Source organism: Pelodiscus sinensis, chromosome 18 (genome assembly GCF_052426305.1).
Source record: "Pelodiscus sinensis isolate ZL-2025 chromosome 18, ASM5242630v1, whole genome shotgun sequence".
Classification (NCBI taxonomy): Eukaryota; Metazoa; Chordata; order Testudines; family Trionychidae; genus Pelodiscus; species Pelodiscus sinensis.
Window position 1 is genome coordinate 34,577,856 of NC_143069.1, and position 21,515 is coordinate 34,599,370.

General features: G+C 71.6%; 1 protein-coding gene across 1 annotated transcript in view; it reads right to left on the reverse strand.

Annotated features, from left to right (window-relative positions):
- ITIH6 (inter-alpha-trypsin inhibitor heavy chain family member 6) overlaps positions 1-21,515 on the reverse strand; it is a 50,958-nt gene that overhangs the window by 13,891 nt on the left and 15,552 nt on the right. Inside the window, exons 7-12 of the mRNA XM_075918466.2 lie at positions 18,862-19,033; positions 14,654-16,063; positions 13,592-13,618; positions 12,933-12,962; positions 12,774-12,824; positions 12,580-12,693 (exon numbers count right to left, since the gene is read on the reverse strand). Coding sequence (XP_075774581.2) covers positions 12,580-12,693; positions 12,774-12,824; positions 12,933-12,962; positions 13,592-13,618; positions 14,654-16,063; positions 18,862-19,033 — 1,804 coding nt within the window. The remainder of the gene's footprint in view (positions 1-12,579; positions 12,694-12,773; positions 12,825-12,932; positions 12,963-13,591; positions 13,619-14,653; positions 16,064-18,861; positions 19,034-21,515) is intronic.

The following is a 21,515-nucleotide window of genomic DNA, read 5'->3' on the forward strand; positions in this document are numbered from 1 at the left end:
CCCCTGCTCTAACCACCAGGCCCCACTCCCCACCCAGAGCCCAGGAGAGACCCCAGGGGACCGGGCCCCTGCTCTAACCACCAGGCACCACTCCCCACCCAGAGCCCAGGAGAGACCCCAGGGGACCGGGCCCCCTGCTCTGACCACCAGGCACCACTCCCCGCCCAGAGCCCAGGAGAGACCCCAGGGGACCGGGCCCCTGCTCTAACCACCAGGCACCACTCCCCTCCCAGAGCCCAGGAGAGACCCCAGGGGACCGGGCCCTGCTCTGACCACCAGGCCCCACTCCCCACCCAGAGCCCAGGAGAGACCCCAGGGGACCGGGCCCCCTGCTCTGACCACCAGGCACCACTCCCCACCCAGAGCCCAGGAGAGACCCCAGGGGACCGGGCCCCTGCTCTAACCACCAGGCACCACTCCCCACCCAGAGCCCAGGAGAGACCCCAGGGGACCGGGCCCCCTGCTCTGACCACCAGGCCCCACTCCCCACCCAGAGCCCAGGAGAGACCCCAGGGGACCGGGCCCCCTGCTCTAACCACCAGGCCCCACTCCCCACCCAGAGCCCAGGAGAGACCCCAGGGGACCGGGCCCCCTGCTCTGACCACCAGGCCCCACTCCCCACCCAGAGCCCAGGAGAGACCCCAGGGGACCGGCCCCCTGCTCTAACCACCAGGCACCACTCCCCGCCCAGAGCCCAGGAGAGACCCCAGGGGACCGGGCCCCCTGCTCTAACCACCAGGCCCCACTCCCCACCCAGAGCCCAGGAGAGACCCCAGGGGACCGGGCCCCCTGCTCTGACCACCAGGCACCACTCCCCACCCAGAGCCCAGGAGAGACCCCAGGGGACCGGGCCCCTGCTCTAACCACCAGGCCCCACTCCCCACCCAGAGCCCGGGAGAGACCCCAGGGGACCGGCCCCCTGCTCTGACCACCAGGCACCACTCCCCACCCAGAGCCCGGGAGAGACCCCAGGGGACCGGCCCCCTGCTCTAACCACCAGGCCCCACTCCCCGCCCAGAGCCCGGGAGAGACCCCAGGGGACCGGGCCCCCTGCTCTAACCACCAGGCCCCACTCCCCACCCAGAGCCCAGGAGAGACCCCAGGGGACCGGGCCCCCTGCTCTGACCACCAGGCACCACTCCCCGCCCAGAGCCCAGGAGAGACCCCAGGGGACCGGCCCCCTGCTCTAACCACCAGGCCCCACTCCCCACCCAGAGCCCAGGAGAGACCCCAGGGGACCGGGCCCCCTGCTCTGACCACCAGGCACCACTCCCCGCCCAGAGCCCAGGAGAGACCCCAGGGGACCGGGCCCCCTGCTCTAACCACCAGGCCCCACTCCCCACCCAGAGCCCAGGAGAGACCCCAGGGGACCGGGCCCCCTGCTCTAACCACCAGGCACCACTCCCCACCCAGAGCCCAGGAGAGACCCCAGGGGACCGGCCCCCTGCTCTAACCACCAGGCCCCACTCCCCACCCAGAGCCCAGGAGAGACCCCAGGGGACTGGGCCCCCTGCTCTAACCACCAGGCACCACTCCCCACCCAGAGCCCAGGAGAGACCCCAGGGGACCGGCCCCCTGCTCTAACCACCAGGCCCCACTCCCCACCCAGAGCCCAGGAGAGACCCCAGGGGACCGGGCCCCCTGCTCTAACCACCAGGCACCACTCCCCACCCAGAGCCCGGGAGAGACCCCAGGGGACCGGGCCCCCTGCTCTAACCACCAGGCCCCACTCCCCACCCAGAGCCCAGGAGAGACCCCAGGGGACCGGGCCCCCTGCTCTGACCACCAGGCGCCACTCCCCACCCAGAGCCCAGGAGAGACCCCAGGGGACCGGGCCCCCTGCTCTAACCACCAGGCACCACTCCCCACCCAGAGCCCAGGAGAGACCCCAGGGGACCGGCCCCCTGCTCTGACCACCAGGCGCCACTCCCCACCCAGAGCCCAGGAGAGACCCCAGGGGACCGGCCCCCTGCTCTAACCACCAGGCACCACTCCCCACCCAGAGCCCAGGAGAGACCCCAGGGGACCGGCCCCCTGCTCTAACCACCAGGCACCACTCCCCACCCAGAGCCCGGGAGAGACCCCAGGGGACCGGCCCCCTGCTCTAACCACCAGGCCCCACTCCCCGCCCAGAGCCCAGGAGAGACCCCAGGGGACCGGGCCCCCTGCTCTAACCACCAGGCCCCACTCCCCACCCAGAGCCCGGGAGAGACCCCAGGGGACCGGGCCCCCTGCTCTAACCACCAGGCCCCACTCCCCACCCAGAGCCCAGGAGAGACCCCAGGGGACCGGGCCCCCTGCTCTAACCACCAGGCCCCACTCCCCACCCAGAGCCCAGGAGAGACCCCAGGGGACCGGGCCCCCTGCTCTGACCACCAGGCCCCACTCCCCACCCAGAGCCCAGGAGAGACCCCAGGGGATCGGGCCCCCTGCTCTAACCACCAGGCCCCACTCCCCACCCAGAGCCCAGGAGAGACCCCAGGGGACCGGCCCCCTGCTCTGACCACCAGGCCCCACTCCCCACCCAGAGCCCGGGAGAGACCCCAGGGGACCGGCCCCCTGCTCTGACCACCAGGCACCACTCCCCACCCAGAGCCCAGGAGAGACCCCAGGGGACCGGGCCCCCTGCTCTAACCACCAGGCACCACTCCCCACCCAGAGCCCAGGAGAGACCCCAGGGGACCGGGCCCCCTGCTCTGACCACCAGGCCCCACTCCCCACCCAGAGCCCAGGAGAGACCCCAGGGGACCGGGCCCCTGCTCTGACCACCAGGCACCACTCCCCACCCAGAGCCCAGGAGAGACCCCAGGGGACCGGCCCCCTGCTCTGACCACCAGGCCCCACTCCCCACCCAGAGCCCAGGAGAGACCCCAGGGGACCGGCCCCCTGCTCTGACCACCAGGCACCACTCCCCACCCAGAGCCCGGGAGAGACCCCAGGGGACCGGGCCCCCTGCTCTGACCACCAGGCACCACTCCCCACCCAGAGCCCAGGAGAGACCCCAGGGGACTGGGCCCCCTGCTCTAACCACCAGGCCCCACTCCCCACCCAGAGCCCAGGAGAGACCCCAGGGGACTGGGCCCCCTGCTCTAACCACCAGGCACCACTCCCCACCCAGAGCCCAGGAGAGACCCCAGGGGACCGGGCCCCTGCTCTAACCACCAGGCCCCACTCCCCACCCAGAGCCCAGGAGAGACCCCAGGGGACCGGGCCCCCTGCTCTAACCACCAGGCCCCACTCCCCACCCAGAGCCCAGGAGAGACCCCAGGGGACCGGGCCCCCTGCTCTGACCACCAGGCCCCACTCCCCACCCAGAGCCCAGGAGAGACCCCAGGGGACCGGGCCCCCTGCTCTGACCACCAGGCACCACTCCCCGCCCAGAGCCCAGGAGAGACCCCAGGGGACCGGGCCCCTGCTCTAACCACCAGGCCCCACTCCCCGCCCAGAGCCCAGGAGAGACCCCAGGGGACCGGGCCCCTGCTCTAACCACCAGGCCCCACTCCCCGCCCAGAGCCCAGGAGAGACCCCAGGGGACCGGGCCCCCTGCTCTAACCACCAGGCCCCACTCCCCACCCAGAGCCCAGGAGAGACCCCAGGGGACCGGGCCCCCTGCTCTAACCACCAGGCCCCACTCCCCACCCAGAGCCCGGGAGAGACCCCAGGGGACCGGGCCCCCTGCTCTAACCACCAGGCACCACTCCCCACCCAGAGCCCGGGAGAGACCCCAGGGGACCGGGCCCCCTGCTCTGACCACCAGGCCCCACTCCCCACCCAGAGCCCGGGAGAGACCCCAGGGGACCGGGCCCCCTGCTCTAACCACCAGGCCCCACTCCCCACCCAGAGCCCAGGAGAGACCCCAGGGGACCGGGCCCCCTGCTCTAACCACCAGGCACCACTCCCCACCCAGAGCCCGGGAGAGACCCCAGGGGACCGGGCCCCCTGCTCTAACCACCAGGCACCACTCCCCACCCAGAGCCCGGGAGAGACCCCAGGGGACCGGGCCCCTGCTCTGACCACCAGGCACCACTCCCCACCCAGAGCCCAGGAGAGACCCCAGGGGACCGGGCCCCCTGCTCTAACCACCAGGCCCCACTCCCCACCCAGAGCCCAGGAGAGACCCCAGGGGACCGGGCCCCTGCTCTAACCACCAGGCCCCACTCCCCACCCAGAGCCCAGGAGAGACCCCAGGGGACCGGGCCCCTGCTCTAACCACCAGGCACCACTCCCCGCCCAGAGCCCGGGAGAGACCCCAGGGGACCGGGCCCCTGCTCTGACCACCAGGCACCACTCCCCACCCAGAGCCCAGGAGAGACCCCAGGGGACCGGGCCCCCTGCTCTAACCACCAGGCCCCACTCCCCACCCAGAGCCCGGGAGAGACCCCAGGGGACCGGGCCCCCTGCTCTAACCACCAGGCCCCACTCCCCACCCAGAGCCCAGGAGAGACCCCAGGGGACCGGGCCCCCTGCTCTAACCACCAGGCACCACTCCCCACCCAGAGCCCAGGAGAGACCCCAGGGGACCGGGCCCCCTGCTCTAACCACCAGGCCCCACTCCCCACCCAGAGCCCAGGAGAGACCCCAGGGGACCGGGCCCCTGCTCTAACCACCAGGCACCACTCCCCACCCAGAGCCCAGGAGAGACCCCAGGGGACCGGGCCCCCTGCTCTAACCACCAGGCCCCACTCCCCACCCAGAGCCCAGGAGAGACCCCAGGGGACCGGCCCCCTGCTCTGACCACCAGGCCCCACTCCCCACCCAGAGCCCGGGAGAGACCCCAGGGGACCGGGCCCCCTGCTCTAACCACCAGGCACCACTCCCCACCCAGAGCCCAGGAGAGACCCCAGGGGACCGGGCCCCCTGCTCTGACCACCAGGCCCCACTCCCCACCCAGAGCCCGGGAGAGACCCCAGGGGATCGGGCCCCCTGCTCTAACCACCAGGCCCCACTCCCCACCCAGAGCCCAGGAGAGACCCCAGGGGATCGGGCCCCCTGCTCTAACCACCAGGCCCCACTCCCCACCCAGGGCCCGGGAGAGACCCCAGGGGACCGGGCCCCCTGCTCTAACCACCAGGCCCCACTCCCCACCCAGAGCCCAGGAGAGACCCCAAGGGACCGGCCCCCTGCTCTAACCACCAGGCACCACTCCCCACCCAGAGCCCAGGAGAGACCCCAGGGGACCGGGCCCCTGCTCTAACCACCAGGCACCACTCCCCGCCCAGAGCCCGGGAGAGACCCCAGGGGACCGGCCCCCTGCTCTAACCACCAGGCACCACTCCCCGCCCAGAGCCCAGGAGAGACCCCAGGGGACCGGGCCCCCTGCTCTAACCACCAGGCCCCACTCCCCACCCAGAGCCCAGGAGAGACCCCAGGGGACCGGGCCCCCTGCTCTGACCACCAGGCCCCACTCCCCACCCAGAGCCCAGGAGAGACCCCAGGGGACCGGCCCCCTGCTCTGACCACCAGGCCCCACTCCCCACCCAGAGCCCAGGAGAGACCCCAGGGGACCGGGCCCCCTGCTCTAACCACCAGGCCCCACTCCCCGCCCAGAGCCCGGGAGAGACCCCAGGGGACCGGGCCCCCTGCTCTAACCACCAGGCGCCACTCCCCACCCAGAGCCCAGGAGAGACCCCAGGGGACTGGGCCCCCTGCTCTAACCACCAGGCACCACTCCCCACCCAGAGCCCAGGAGAGACCCCAGGGGACCGGGCCCCCTGCTCTAACCACCAGGCCCCACTCCCCACCCAGAGCCCGGGAGAGACCCCAGGGGACCGGGCCCCTGCTCTAACCACCAGGCCCCACTCCCCACCCAGAGCCCAGGAGAGACCCCAGGGGACCGGGCCCCTGCTCTAACCACCAGGCACCACTCCCCACCCAGAGCCCAGGAGAGACCCCAGGGGACCGGGCCCCTGCTCTGACCACCAGGCACCACTCCCCGCCCAGAGCCCAGGAGAGACCCCAGGGGACCGGGCCCCCTGCTCTGACCACCAGGCCCCACTCCCCACCCAGAGCCCGGGAGAGACCCCAGGGGACCGGCCCCCTGCTCTAACCACCAGGCACCACTCCCCACCCAGAGCCCAGGAGAGACCCCAGGGGACCGGCCCCCTGCTCTAACCACCAGGCCCCACTCCCCACCCAGAGCCCAGGAGAGACCCCAGGGGACCGGCCCCCTGCTCTGACCACCAGGCACCACTCCCCGCCCAGAGCCCAGGAGAGACCCCAGGGGACCGGCCCCCTGCTCTGACCACCAGGCACCACTCCCCGCCCAGAGCCCAGGAGAGACCCCAGGGGACCGGCCCCCTGCTCTAACCACCAGGCCCCACTCCCCACCCAGAGCCCAGGAGAGACCCCAGGGGACCGGCCCCCTGCTCTGACCACCAGGCACCACTCCCCACCCAGAGCCCAGGAGAGACCCCAGGGGACTGGGCCCCCTGCTCTAACCACCAGGCACCACTCCCCACCCAGAGCCCAGGAGAGACCCCAGGGGACCGGGCCCCTGCTCTAACCACCAGGCCCCACTCCCCACCCAGAGCCCAGGAGAGACCCCAGGGGACCGGCCCCCTGCTCTAACCACCAGGCCCCACTCCCCGCCCAGAGCCCAGGAGAGACCCCAGGGGACCGGGCCCCCTGCTCTAACCACCAGGCCCCACTCCCCGCCCAGAGCCCGGGAGAGACCCCAGGGGACCGGGCCCCCTGCTCTGACCACCAGGCACCACTCCCCACCCAGAGCCCGGGAGAGACCCCAGGGGACTGGGCCCCCTGCTCTGACCACCAGGCACCACTCCCCGCCCAGAGCCCAGGAGAGACCCCAGGGGACCGGGCCCCCTGCTCTAACCACCAGGCCCCACTCCCCACCCAGAGCCCAGGAGAGACCCCAGGGGACCGGGCCCCCCTGCTCTGACCACCAGGCCCCACTCCCCACCCAGAGCCCAGGAGAGACCCCAGGGGACCGGGCCCCCTGCTCTAACCACCAGGCCCCACTCCCCACCCAGAGCCCAGGAGAGACCCCAGGGGACCGGGCCCCCTGCTCTAACCACCAGGCCCCACTCCCCACCCAGAGCCCGGGAGAGACCCCAGGGGACCGGGCCCCCTGCTCTAACCACCAGGCACCACTCCCCGCCCAGAGCCCAGGAGAGACCCCAGGGGACCGGGCCCCTGCTCTAACCACCAGGCCCCACTCCCCGCCCAGAGCCCAGGAGAGACCCCAGGGGACCGGGCCCCCTGCTCTAACCACCAGGCCCCACTCCCCACCCAGAGCCCAGGAGAGACCCCAGGGGACCGGGCCCCTGCTCTAACCACCAGGCCCCACTCCCCACCCAGAGCCCAGGAGAGACCCCAGGGGACCGGGCCCCTGCTCTAACCACCAGGCCCCACTCCCCACCCAGAGCCCAGGAGAGACCCCAGGGGACCGGCCCCCTGCTCTAACCACCAGGCCCCACTCCCCACCCAGAGCCCAGGAGAGACCCCAGGGGACCGGGCCCCTGCTCTAACCACCAGGCCCCACTCCCCACCCAGAGCCCGGGAGAGACCCCAGGGGACCGGGCCCCCTGCTCTAACCACCAGGCCCCACTCCCCACCCAGAGCCCAGGAGAGACCCCAGGGGACCGGGCCCCTGCTCTAACCACCAGGCCCCACTCCCCACCCAGAGCCCGGGAGAGACCCCAGGGGACCGGGCCCCTGCTCTAACCACCAGGCACCACTCCCCACCCAGAGCCCAGGAGAGACCCCAGGGGACCGGGCCCCCTGCTCTGACCACCAGGCACCACTCCCCACCCAGAGCCCGGGAGAGACCCCAGGGGACCGGGCCCCCTGCTCTAACCACCAGGCCCCACTCCCCACCCAGAGCCCAGGAGAGACCCCAGGGGACCGGGCCCCCTGCTCTGACCACCAGGCCCCACTCCCCGCCCAGAGCCCGGGAGAGACCCCAGGGGACCGGGCCCCCTGCTCTGACCACCAGGCCCCACTCCCCGCCCAGAGCCCAGGAGAGACCCCAGGGGACCGGGCCCCTGCTCTGACCACCAGGCCCCACTCCCCGCCCAGAGCCCAGGAGAGACCCCAGGGGACCGGGCCCCTGCTCTGACCACCAGGCACCACTCCCCGCCCAGAGCCCAGGAGAGACCCCAGGGGACCGGCCCCCTGCTCTAACCACCAGGCCCCACTCCCCGCCCAGAGCCCAGGAGAGACCCCAGGGGACCGGCCCCCTGCTCTAACCACCAGGCCCCACTCCCCACCCAGAGCCCAGGAGAGACCCCAGGGGACCGGGCCCCCTGCTCTGACCACCAGGCCCCACTCCCCGCCCAGAGCCCGGGAGAGACCCCAGGGGACCGGCCCCCTGCTCTGACCACCAGGCACCACTCCCCGCCCAGAGCCCAGGAGAGACCCCAGGGGACCGGGCCCCTGCTCTAACCACCAGGCACCACTCCCCACCCAGAGCCCGGGAGAGACCCCAGGGGACCGGGCCCCCTGCTCTGACCACCAGGCCCCACTCCCCACCCAGAGCCCAGGAGAGACCCCAGGGGACCGGGCCCCCTGCTCTGACCACCAGGCCCCACTCCCCGCCCAGAGCCCAGGAGAGACCCCAGGGGACCGGCCCCCTGCTCTAACCACCAGGCCCCACTCCCCACCCAGAGCCCAGGAGAGACCCCAGGGGACCGGGCCCCCTGCTCTGACCACCAGGCACCACTCCCCACCCAGAGCCCAGGAGAGACCCCAGGGGACCGGCCCCCTGCTCTAACCACCAGGCCCCACTCCCCACCCAGAGCCCGGGAGAGACCCCAGGGGACCGGGCCCCTGCTCTAACCACCAGGCACCACTCCCCGCCCAGAGCCCAGGAGAGACCCCAGGGGACCGGGCCCCTGCTCTAACCACCAGGCCCCACTCCCCACCCAGAGCCCAGGAGAGACCCCAGGGGACCGGCCCCCTGCTCTAACCACCAGGCCCCACTCCCCACCCAGAGCCCAGGAGAGACCCCAGGGGACCGGGCCCCCTGCTCTAACCACCAGGCCCCACTCCCCACCCAGAGCCCAGGAGAGACCCCAGGGGACCGGGCCCCCTGCTCTAACCACCAGGCCCCACTCCCCACCCAGAGCCCAGGAGAGACCCCAGGGGACCGGGCCCCTGCTCTAACCACCAGGCCCCACTCCCCACCCAGAGCCCAGGAGAGACCCCAGGGGACCGGCCCCCTGCTCTGACCACCAGGCACCACTCCCCACCCAGAGCCCAGGAGAGACCCCAGGGGACCGGGCCCCCTGCTCTAACCACCAGGCCCCACTCCCCGCCCAGAGCCCGGGAGAGACCCCAGGGGACCGGCCCCCTGCTCTAACCACCAGGCACCACTCCCCGCCCAGAGCCCAGGAGAGACCCCAGGGGACCGGGCCCCCTGCTCTGACCACCAGGCCCCACTCCCCACCCAGAGCCCGGGAGAGACCCCAGGGGACCGGGCCCCCTGCTCTAACCACCAGGCACCACTCCCCACCCAGAGCCCAGGAGAGACCCCAGGGGACCGGGCCCCCTGCTCTAACCACCAGGCCCCACTCCCCACCCAGAGCCCAGGAGAGACCCCAGGGGACCGGCCCCCTGCTCTGACCACCAGGCACCACTCCCCACCCAGAGCCCAGGAGAGACCCCAGGGGACCGGGCCCCCTGCTCTAACCACCAGGCACCACTCCCCACCCAGAGCCCAGGAGAGACCCCAGGGGACCGGGCCCCCTGCTCTAACCACCAGGCCCCACTCCCCACCCAGAGCCCAGGAGAGACCCCAAGGGACCGGCCCCCTGCTCTAACCACCAGGCACCACTCCCCACCCAGAGCCCGGGAGAGACCCCAGGGGACCGGGCCCCTGCTCTAACCACCAGGCACCACTCCCCACCCAGAGCCCAGGAGAGACCCCAGGGGACCGGGCCCCCTGCTCTAACCACCAGGCCCCACTCCCCACCCAGAGCCCAGGAGAGACCCCAGGGGACCGGGCCCCCTGCTCTAACCACCAGGCACCACTCCCCGCCCAGAGCCCAGGAGAGACCCCAGGGGACCGGCCCCCTGCTCTGACCACCAGGCACCACTCCCCACCCAGAGCCCAGGAGAGACCCCAGGGGACCGGCCCCCTGCTCTAACCACCAGGCCCCACTCCCCACCCAGAGCCCAGGAGAGACCCCAGGGGACCGGGCCCCCTGCTCTGACCACCAGGCCCCACTCCCCGCCCAGAGCCCAGGAGAGACCCCAGGGGACCGGGCCCCCTGCTCTGACCACCAGGCCCCACTCCCCACCCAGAGCCCAGGAGAGACCCCAGGGGACCGGGCCCCCTGCTCTGACCACCAGGCCCCACTCCCCACCCAGAGCCCAGGAGAGACCCCAGGGGATCGGCCCCCTGCTCTGACCACCAGGCACCACTCCCCACCCAGAGCCCAGGAGAGACCCCAGGGGACCGGCCCCCTGCTCTAACCACCAGGCCCCACTCCCCACCCAGAGCCCAGGAGAGACCCCAGGGGACCGGCCCCCTGCTCTAACCACCAGGCCCCACTCCCCACCCAGAGCCCAGGAGAGACCCCAGGGGACCGGGTCCCCTGCTCTGACCACCAGGCCCCACTCCCCACCCAGAGCCCAGGAGAGACCCCAGGGGACCGGGCCCCTGCTCTAACCACCAGGCACCACTCCCCACCCAGAGCCCAGGAGAGACCCCAGGGGACCGGCCCCCTGCTCTGACCACCAGGCCCCACTCCCCACCCAGAGCCCAGGAGAGACCCCAGGGGACCGGCCCCCTGCTCTAACCACCAGGCGCCACTCCCCACCCAGAGCCCAGGAGAGACCCCAGGGGACCGGCCCCCTGCTCTAACCACCAGGCCCCACTCCCCACCCAGAGCCCAGGAGAGACCCCAGGGGACCGGGCCCCCTGCTCTAACCACCAGGCGCCACTCCCCACCCAGAGCCCAGGAGAGACCCCAGGGGACCGGGCCCCCTGCTCTGACCACCAGGCACCACTCCCCACCCAGAGCCCAGGAGAGACCCCAGGGGACCGGGCCCCCTGCTCTGACCACCAGGCCCCACTCCCCACCCAGAGCCCAGGAGAGACCCCAGGGGACCGGCCCCCTGCTCTAACCACCAGGCACCACTCCCCACCCAGAGCCCGGGAGAGACCCCAGGGGACCGGGCCCCTGCTCTGACCACCAGGCACCACTCCCCGCCCAGAGCCCAGGAGAGACCCCAGGGGACCGGCCCCCTGCTCTAACCACCAGGCCCCACTCCCCGCCCAGAGCCCAGGAGAGACCCCAGGGGACCGGCCCCCTGCTCTAACCACCAGGCACCACTCCCCGCCCAGAGCCCAGGAGAGACCCCAGGGGACCGGCCCCCTGCTCTAACCACCAGGCCCCACTCCCCGCCCAGAGCCCAGGAGAGACCCCAGGGGACCGGCCCCCTGCTCTAACCACCAGGCACCACTCCCCACCCAGAGCCCAGGAGAGACCCCAGGGGACCGGGCCCCCTGCTCTAACCACCAGGCCCCACTCCCCGCCCAGAGCCCGGGAGAGACCCCAGGGGACCGGGCCCCCTGCTCTGACCACCAGGCCCCACTCCCCACCCAGAGCCCGGGAGAGACCCCAGGGGACCGGGCCCCTGCTCTAACCACCAGGCCCCACTCCCCACCCAGAGCCCAGGAGAGACCCCAGGGGACCGGGCCCCCTGCTCTGACCACCAGGCCCCACTCCCCACCCAGAGCCCAGGAGAGACCCCAGGGGACCGGGCCCCTGCTCTAACCACCAGGCCCCACTCCCCACCCAGAGCCCAGGAGAGACCCCAGGGGACCGGGCCCCCTGCTCTAACCACCAGGCCCCACTCCCCACCCAGAGCCCAGGAGAGACCCCAGGGGACCGGCCCCCTGCTCTAACCACCAGGCCCCACTCCCCGCCCAGAGCCCGGGAGAGACCCCAGGGGACCGGGCCCCCTGCTCTAACCACCAGGCACCACTCCCCACCCAGAGCCCAGGAGAGACCCCAGGGGACCGGGCCCCCTGCTCTGACCACCAGGCCCCACTCCCCGCCCAGAGCCCAGGAGAGACCCCAGGGGACCGGGCCCCCTGCTCTGACCACCAGGCCCCACTCCCCACCCAGAGCCCAGGAGAGACCCCAGGGGACTGGGCCCCCTGCTCTAACCACCAGGCCCCACTCCCCGCCCAGAGCCCAGGAGAGACCCCAGGGGACCGGGCCCCCTGCTCTAACCACCAGGCCCCACTCCCCACCCAGAGCCCAGGAGAGACCCCAGGGGACCGGCCCCCTGCTCTGACCACCAGGCCCCACTCCCCACCCAGAGCCCAGGAGAGACCCCAGGGGACCGGGCCCCCTGCTCTGACCACCAGGCACCACTCCCCACCCAGAGCCCGGGAGAGACCCCAGGGGACCGGGCCCCCTGCTCTAACCACCAGGCACCACTCCCCACCCAGAGCCCAGGAGAGACCCCAGGGGACCGGGCCCCTGCTCTAACCACCAGGCCCCACTCCCCACCCAGAGCCCGGGAGAGACCCCAGGGGACCGGCCCCCTGCTCTGATCACCAGGCCCCACTCCCCGCCCAGGGCCCTGGAGCCCGGGGGCTCTCACCTCTGGGGGGGTCGGTCACCAGCTGGAGCAGGTCCCCGGGGTGCCCGTCCAGGGTGAAGCACAGCATCTCCGGAGAGCCAGGCAGGCGGGCCACAAAGTGGGGGTCTCCATCCACTGCAAGCAGAGCACGGGGGGGGAGGGGTGAGGGGGAGGAACCAGGCTGGCCCCACCCACCCCCGCCCAGGCAGCCTTACCTGAGGAGGAGAAGGTGAAGAACTTGGCACCCGCCAGGTTTGCCAGGCCCGCTGCGGGGGGAGGAGAGAGGGTCAGAGCCAGTGGGACGGAGCAACCCCCCATCTCTGGCCCCCTCCCCCAGCGGGCCCGGCCTGGCACAGCCCCCCCCGGCCGCTTACCTGTGTCGCCGCCCGGCCCCTCCGGCGAGCCTGGTGGGGAGAGGCAGAGTCAGGGAGGGGGCAGGGGCTGCGTCCGGCTCTCGCTCTCCTGGCTGCGGGGGGAAGACGGGGCCCGAGCGAGCCTGGGCCGGTGCTGGGGGAAGCGGGACGGGGGCGCCCTGCGGCCTGGCTGGAGGGTTCAAGGGGTGACCCGGGGCTGGGGCTGGCTGCGGCGGGTGCGAGGGGAGTCTCGGCGGGCGGCGGAGGCAGGGAGGGGGGCAGGGCCTTGACTCCCCCCCCCCCCCCCCCCCCAGGCTGCTCCTGGCTCCCGTGAGGAGTCGGGGCTACGCTGGGTCCTGGGACCCGACAGCCCTTCTCCTCTACCTGCCGCCGGAGAGTCCCCCTGGCTGGGGCTCTGGGCTCAGCCCCACATGTCCCTGCACCTCGGCCGTGGGTCGCTGCTCCCAGGCACTGGGGGCTGTGGGGAGGGGGCCTTGCTCCTGCAGGCTCTGGTGCAGCGGGGGGTGGAGGGATGGGACCTGCCCTGTCATCTCCTGCCCAACTCTTAGCAGGCCAAGCTGCCAGCCCAGCGGGCCTACAGCTCCCAGGGATCTTGGCCTTCAAGGGGCAGCAGGCTGGGACGACCCCGGCTGCCTTCCACGGGGGGGGGGGGGGGTTACCTGGGTAGTCTTCGTAATCCAGGACACCTGGAGAGAGAAGGAGCCAGAATAAACCCCCAGCACCTGCGGGGACCCCTGCCGTCAGGAGCCAGGTGGCTGGGGAGTGGGGGATGGGGGAAGTGGGGGGAACGAGGCAGGCAGCCGGGGGAGCACAGGCCGAGGGGGGATCCGAGCAGCGGGGGGGGTGGGGGGAGGTGGATGGGAAGCTGGGGGTGGGGGGGATCCCGGCAGCAGGGGGCGCAGGTGGGGGAGGTGGATGGGAAGCTGTGGGTGGGGGGGATCCCGGCATCGGGGGGTGTGGGGGGGAGGTGGATGGGAAGCTGGGGGTGGGGGGGATCCCGGCAGCGGGGGCGTGGGGGGGAGGTGGATGGGAAGCTGGGGGTGGGGGGGATCCCGGCATCGGTGGGTGTGGGGGGGAGGTGGATGGGAAGCTGGGGGTGGGGGGGATCCCGGCATCGGGGGGTGTGGGGGGGAGGTGGATGGGAAGCTGGGGGTGGGGGGGATCCCGGCATCGGGGGGTGTGGGGGGGAGGTGGATGGGAAGCTGGGGGTGGGGGGGATCCCGGCATCGGGGGGTGTGGGGGGGAGGTGGATGGGAAGCTGGGGGTGGGGGGGATCCCGGCATCGGGGGGGTGTGGGGGGAGGTGGATGGGAAGCTGGGGGTGGGGGGGATCCCGGCATCGGGGGGTGTGGGGGGAGGTGGATGGGAAGCTGGGGGTGGGGGGGATCCCGGCATCGGGGGGTGTGGGGGGAGGTGGATGGGAAGCTGGGGGTGGGGGGGATCCCGGCATCGGGGGGTGTGGGGGGGAGGTGGATGGGAAGCTGGGGGTGGGGGGGATCCCGGCATCGGGGGGTTTGGGGGGAGGTGGATGGGAAGCTGGGGGTGGGGGGGATCCCGGCAGCGGGGGTTGTGGGGGGGAGGTGGATGGGAAGCTGGGGGTGGGGGGGATCCCGGCAGCGGCGGGGGGAGCACGGCGAGGGGGATTGAGGAACCCTCCCGGCCCCGGGGAAGGAGGCAGCGGGGGGAGGGCCGTGGGGGGATGGGCAGCGAGAGGACCCCCACCCTTCTCTCCTTTGGCCGCCACGAAGCTGTACACGGCTGGCGGGTCGAGGGACTCCACAAACTCCTCCTCCAGTTCCTCTCCCGACAGGAGCCGTGCTTCGGCCGGCAGCAGCAGCAGCCGGTGGCTGAGATCGGTGGGCACAACGGAGCCCTCGGCGCCACGGGGGCCCTTGGCCTCTGGCCCGGGAGTGGCAGCCGCCGTGGCCCAGGAGAACGGGGCCCTCTCTGTTCGGGGCTGTGGTTGGTGTTTGGTGGCTGGCTGCTGCTGGACCGTGGCCATGCCCTTGGTGGTGGCTGATCCTGGGCTCGGCGGCAGATGAGCCGTGGCCCTGGGCTTCCCAGCTTTGGGTGCTCTTCCGGGCGTGGCTTGGGCTGCTTTGATGACGCCGTGGGCTGTGGGCACCGTGGCTTGGGCTGGTTTGGAGGTGCCCTGGGACGTGGCAGGTGCTCCTGGGACAGGCGTGGCTTGGGCTGGGCTGCAGAGAGGAAGGACCGTGGTAGGGGCCACGGACGTGACTCGGGTGGCATCCTCAGGCAGCAAGCTAGCCGTGGCTCCCGGGCCGGACGTGGCTCTGGCTACTTTGGTGGCCTGGTGGCTGGCCGTGGTGGCCCGCAGCGTGCCAGAGGTCCCCAGCGTGGCCTGCAGCTCGGGACGCTTCTCCTCATCCTCCGGCCTGACCACCACCAGCGAGGTGACGGGCGTGACAAAGTTGTACTTCAGCGAGAGGTTCGTGGCCTTCTCCGTGAGCAGGCGCCGGGCGGCCGTGTCGTTGGAGCGGAACCGGGCCTGCAGCAGATCCCGGATGGTGGAGAACGCCCAGAGGCGCTGCACAAAGCGCCCGATCTGCCCCAGGTCCGGAGAGCAGCCGAAGGGGGAGGCCTCCGTGGCATTGGCCGCGATCTCGTTCTGCAGGCTCAGCTGCCCGGCGTGGCCCTGGCCCACGGCCTGCACCTGCAGCTCGGTGGCTCCCGCGGCCACGCGCCCGGCCACCACCAGCTCGGAGCCGCGGAAGTAGTGGGGGAAGAGGGTGCGGGTGAGGTCGGCGCCCTCGCGGTAGGAGAGGGCCACGTCGGAGAGCAGCGGGCTGGCGATCTCCTCGTAGAAGCCCGTGAGCTGCAGCGTGGCGTCCGCGTCCTCGTAGATGCGCCGGGCCACGCCCTGGTTCTCCAGCGCCAGGCGCCGCAGTAGCCCGTAGTCGGCGTCGTCCCCGAAGGCCAGGCTGAAGAGGGCGACGGAGCCCCCCAGGGCCTGCCGCACGTTGGCCAGGATGCGGGCGCCGGAGGTCACGCCTGCCGTGGGCTCCCCGTCCGTCAGGAAGATGAGCAGGGGGATCCGGCGGGGGGGCGGCTCCAGCGGGCTCTGCGCCAGCAACGAGGCGGCCTCCAGCAGGGCTTTGTTGATGTCGGTCCCTGAGCGAGAGAAAGGAAGGAGGGTCCCGAGTTCAGCCTTTCAAGTCCCCTGAGCATCCTGGCCGCCAGCCCCCGGCTCTACCCACTAGGCCCCACTCCCCTCCCCAAGCAGGAGAGAACCCAGCGTCCTGGCTGCCTGGCCCCGGCTCTACCCACTAGGCCCCACTCCCCTCCCTGATCGGGAGAGAACCCAACGTCCTGGCCGCCTGCCCCGCCTCTACCCACTAGCCCCCACTCCCCTCCCCGAGTAGGAGAGAACCCAGCACCCTGGCTGCCTGCCCCTGGCTCTACCCACTAGCCCCCACTCCCCTCCCCGATTGGGAGAGAACCCAGCGTCCTGGCTGCCTGGCCCCGGCTCTACCCACTAGCCCCCACACCCTCCCCGAGCAGGAGAGAACCCAGCATCCTGGCTGCCTGGCCCCGGCTCTACCCACTAGCCCCCACACCCTCCCCGAGCAGGAGAGAACCCAGCGTCCTGGCCGCCTGCCCCTGGCTCTACCCACTAGCCCCCACTCCCCTCCCTGATCGGGAGAGAACCCAGCGTCCTGGCCGCCTGCCCCTGGCTCTACCCACTAGCCCCCACTCCCCTCCCCGATCGGGAGAGAACCCAGCGTCCTGGCTGTCTGGCCCCGGCTCTACCCACTAGCCCCCACATCCTCCCCGAGCAGGAGAGAACCCAGCGTCCTGGCTGCCTGGCCCCGGCTCTACCCGCTAGCCCCCACACCCTCCCCGAGCAGGAGAGAACCCAGCGTCCTGGCCGCCTGCCCCTGGCTCTACCCACTAGCCCCCACTCCCCTCCCCGATCGGGAGAGAACCCAGCGTCCTGGCTGTCTGGCCCCGGCTCTACCCACTAGCCCCCACATCCTCCCCGAGCAGGAGAGAACCCAGCGTCCTGGCTGCCTGGCCCCGGCTCTACCCACTAGCCCCCACTCCCCTCCCCGATCGGGAGAGAACCCAGCGTCCTGGCCGCCTGCCCCTGGCTCTACCCACTAGCCCCCACTCCCCTCCCTGAGCAGGAGAGAACCCAGCGTCCTGGCCCCCTGCCCCTGGCTCTGCCCACTAGCCCCCACTCCCCTCCCCGAGCAGGAGAGAACCCAGCGTCCTGGCCGCCTGCCCCTGGCTCTACCCACTAGCCCCCACTCCCCTCCCCGAGGGGGAGAGAACCCAGCGTCCTCGCCGCCTGCCCCTGGCTCTACCCACTAGCCCCCACTCCCCTCCCCGAGGGGGAGAGAACCCAGCGTCCTCGCCGCCTGCCCCTGGCTCTACCCACTAGCCCCCACTCCCCTCCCCGAGCGGGAGAGAACCCAGTGTCCTGGCTGCCTGCCCCTGGCTCTACCCACTAGCCCCCACTCCCCTCCCCGAGCGGGAGAGAACCCAGCGTCCTGGCTGCCTGCCCCTGGCTCTACCCACTAGCCCCCACTCCCCTCCCCGATCGGGAGAGAACCCAGCGTCCTGGCCGCCTGCCCCTGGCTCTACCCACTAGCCCCCACTCCCCTCCCCGATCGGGAGAGAACCCAGCGTCCTGGCCCCCTGCCCCTGGCTCTACCCACTAGCCCCCACTCCCCTCCCCGATCGGGAGAGAACCCAGCGTCCTGGCCGCCTGCCCCTGGCTCTACCCACTAGCCCCCACTCCCCTCCCCGAGCAGGAGAGAACCCAGCGTCCTGGCTGCCTGGCCCCGGCTCTACCCGCTAGCCCCCACACCCTCCCCGAGCAGGAGAGAACCCAGCGTCCTGGCCGCCTGCCCCTGGCTCTACCCACTAGCCCCCACTCCCCTCCCCGATCGGGAGAGAACCCAGCATCCTGGCTGTCTGGCCCCGGCTCTACCCACTAGCCCCCACATCCTCCCCGAGCAGGAGAGAACCCAGCGTCCTGGCCGCCTGCCCCTGGCTCTACCCACTAGCCCCCACTCCCCTCCCCGATCGGGAGAGAACCCAGCGTCCTGGCCGCCTGCCCCTGGCTCTACCCACTAGCCCCCACTCCCCTCCCTGAGCAGGAGAGAACCCAGCGTCCTGGCCCCCTGCCCCTGGCTCTGCCCACTAGCCCCCACTCCCCTCCCCGAGCAGGAGAGAACCCAGCGTCCTGGCCGCCTGCCCCTGGCTCTACCCACTAGCCCCCACTCCCCTCCCCGAGCGGGAGAGAACCCAGCGTCCTGGCTGCCTGCCCCTGGCTCTACCCACTAGCCCCCACTCCCCTCCCCGAGCGGGAGAGAACCCAGCGTCCTCGCCGCCTGCCCCTGGCTCTACCCACTAGCCCCCACTCCCCTCCCCGATCGGGAGAGAACCCAGCGTCCTGGCTGCCTGCCCCTGGCTCTACCCACTAGCCCCCACTCCCCTCCCCGATCGGGAGAGAACCCAGCGTCCTGGCCGCCTGCCCCTGGCTCTACCCACTAGCCCCCACTCCCCTCCCCGAGCAGGAGAGAACCCAGCGTCCTGGCTCCCAGTTCCCCCGCATCCCAGTAGTCCGGGGGTAGGGAACCATTTTTGGCGTGGGGGCTGCAGAGCCACAGAAAATCAGTCGGGGCCGCAAGTGAGAAGCCAAAAGAGAAACCCCACTGAGGTGGCTGCCGGCAGAAAGAGCCCCTCCCCTCGCCTAGCAGCGCCCCATGGGGCCCAGGCGAGCAGAGCGCGGGGAGGTGGGGGGCGGCTCTCCCATGGCCGGGCGGGGCCCTGAGTTTCGGGGGCAGATCCAGGCCACCTCAGAATACGCTGGGGGCGCGGCAGGGGCCTGGCTGTGTGGGGCGCCTCGGGGGTGTAGGGGGCAGGGCGGGGCCTGGCTGCGGGGGACCCCCCAGACTCACATCCGTCCGCCTCCAGCCGGTGGACGTGGTCCTTGGCGCTGCGGAGGTTCTGGGCCGTGGCGGGGACGGCGTGGCCCGCCTGCCACACGTGCACGGTGTCCGAGAAGGTGACGATGTTGAAGCCGTCGTCCGGGTGCAGGTCGCTCAGGATGGCGTGCATGGCCTTCCTGGTCTGGGGCACAAAGGCAGCCATGGCCACTCCACCGGGGCAGGGCGGGGCATGCCGCAAGCTTTCCAAAGGGGGCAGGGGGGAGGGTTGCCAGATGGTTGAACCAAAGAATACCCAACACCCCCCAAAAAACGGGAAAAAATTCTGTTGAAGGGGGAAAAGGGGGGGAGACCAAAGTTGTTAAACAAAAAAAAGGGATTCCAAGGACTTATTCAGCCAATAGAAACTGTAAAATGTCAAATAAACCAGCATTAAAAGAGCAGGTCCCCTTTAAGAGTGAGTGCAGGGCTAGGGACGGGGAGCGGTTGAGCACTAAGACCCAGGGGAAGCATGGGGCCTGGGCTTCAGGGGCTGGGGATGTTGGTGGCCAGAGGAGTTGGGGGGGGAGGCCGGGTGCTGAGTGTTTGTAGGGTTGCCAGGTGCCCGGCATTTTCGCCTCCTGGCCGGGAAAAAATTCAGAAAATACCCAACATCTCAGGTGGTATACGCCTCACACATACACCCCGGCACAGCCGCACGGTCAGCCAGAGAGAGGTGTTGGGACCGAGGGATACACCTCACACATACACCCCGGCACAGCCGCACGGTCAGCCAGAGAGAGGTGTTGGGACCGAGGGATACACCTCACACATACACCCCGGCACAGCCGCACGGTCAGCCAGAGAGAGGTGTTGGGACCGAGGGATACACCTCACACATACACCCCGGCACAGCCGCAGGGCCAGCCAGAGAGAGGTGTTGGGACCGAGGGATACACCTCACACATACACCCCGGCACAGCCGCACGGCCAGCCAGAGAGAGGTGTTGGGACCGAGGGATACACCTCACACATACACCCCGGCACAGTCGCAGGGCCAGCCAGAGAGAGGTGTTGTGACCGAGGGATACACCTCACACATACACCCCGGCACAGCCGCACGGCCAGCCAGAGAGAGGTGTTGGGACCGAGGGATACACCTCACACATACACCCCGGCACAGCCGCACGGCCAGCCAGAGAGAGGTGTTGGGACCGAGGGATACACCTCACACATACACCCCGGCACAGCCGCACGGCCAGCCAGAGAGAGGTGTTGGTACCGAGGGATACACCTCACACATACACCCCGGCACAGCCGCACGGCCAGCCAGAGAGAGGTGTTGGGACCGAGGGATACACCTCACACATACACCCCGGCACAGCCGCACGGCCAGCCAGAGAGAGGTGTTGGTACCGAGGGATACACCTCACACATACACCCCGGCACAGCCGCACGGCCAGCCAGAGAGAGGTGTTGGGACCGAGGGATACACCTCACACATACACCCCGGCACAGCTGCAGGGCCAGCCAGAGAGAGGTGTTGGGACCGAGGGATACACCTCACACATACACCCCGGCACAGCCGCAGGGCCAGCCAGAGAGAGGTGTTGGGACCGAGGGATACACCTCCCAGTCACACCTCATCTGCCAGAAGAGGGATATAGGAGCCTTCCACACCCCGTCATTAGCGGCTGCCACCTCTCCCTGCAGGGCGGCCCGGCTCCTCCCTGCTCTGCAGTGTCCTGTGGGGAGTGTCTCTGCCTGCGGATCTCTCTTGCTTTGTGCGAGCGCAGCCGGGAGATTGGCGGGCTCCACGCTTAGCACGTCCAGCTCGGCGCCGGGGCTCTGACTTCAGCACTGCCCCTTGCTGCATTGCGAGGGCCCCACAAGTCTCCCCGTCCCCGGTAGCAGGGGGCAGACAGGGCCGGCTGGCTGTGACATTGCGAGGGCCCCACAAGTCTCCCCGTCCCCGGTAGCAGGGGGCAGACAGGGCCGGGTGGCTGTGACATTGCGAGGGCCCCACAAGTCTCCCCGTCCCCGGTAGCAGGGGGCAGACAGGGCCGGCTGGCTGTGACATTGCGAGGGCCCCACAAGTCTCCCCGTCCCCGGTAGCAGGGGGCAGACAGGGCCGGCTGGCTGTGACATTGCGAGGGCCCCACAAGTCTCCCCGTCCCCGGTAGCAGCGGGCAGACAGGGCCGGGTGGCTGTGACATTGCGAGGGCCCCACAAGTCTCCCCGTCCCCGGTAGCAGGGGGCAGACAGGGCCGGCTGGCTGTGACATTGCGAGGGCCCCACAAGTCTCCCCGTCCCCGGTAGCAGGGGGCAGACAGGGCCGGCTGGCTGTGACATTGCGAGGGCCCCACAAGTCTCCCCGTCCCCGGTAGCAGGGGGCAGACAGGGCCGGCTGGCTGTGACATTGCGAGGGCCCCACAAGTCTCCCCGTCCCCGGTAGCAGGGGGCAGACAGGGCCGGGTGGCTGTGACATTGCGAGGGCACCACAAGTCTCCCCGTCCCCGGTAGCAGGGGGCAGACAGGGCCGGGTGGCTGTGACATTGCGAGGGCCCCACAAGTCTCCCCGTCCCCGGTAGCAGGGGGCAGACAGGGCCGGGTGGCTGTGACATTGCGAGGGCCCCACAAGTCTCCCCGTCCCCGGTAGCAGGGGGCAGACAGGGCCGGCTGGCTGT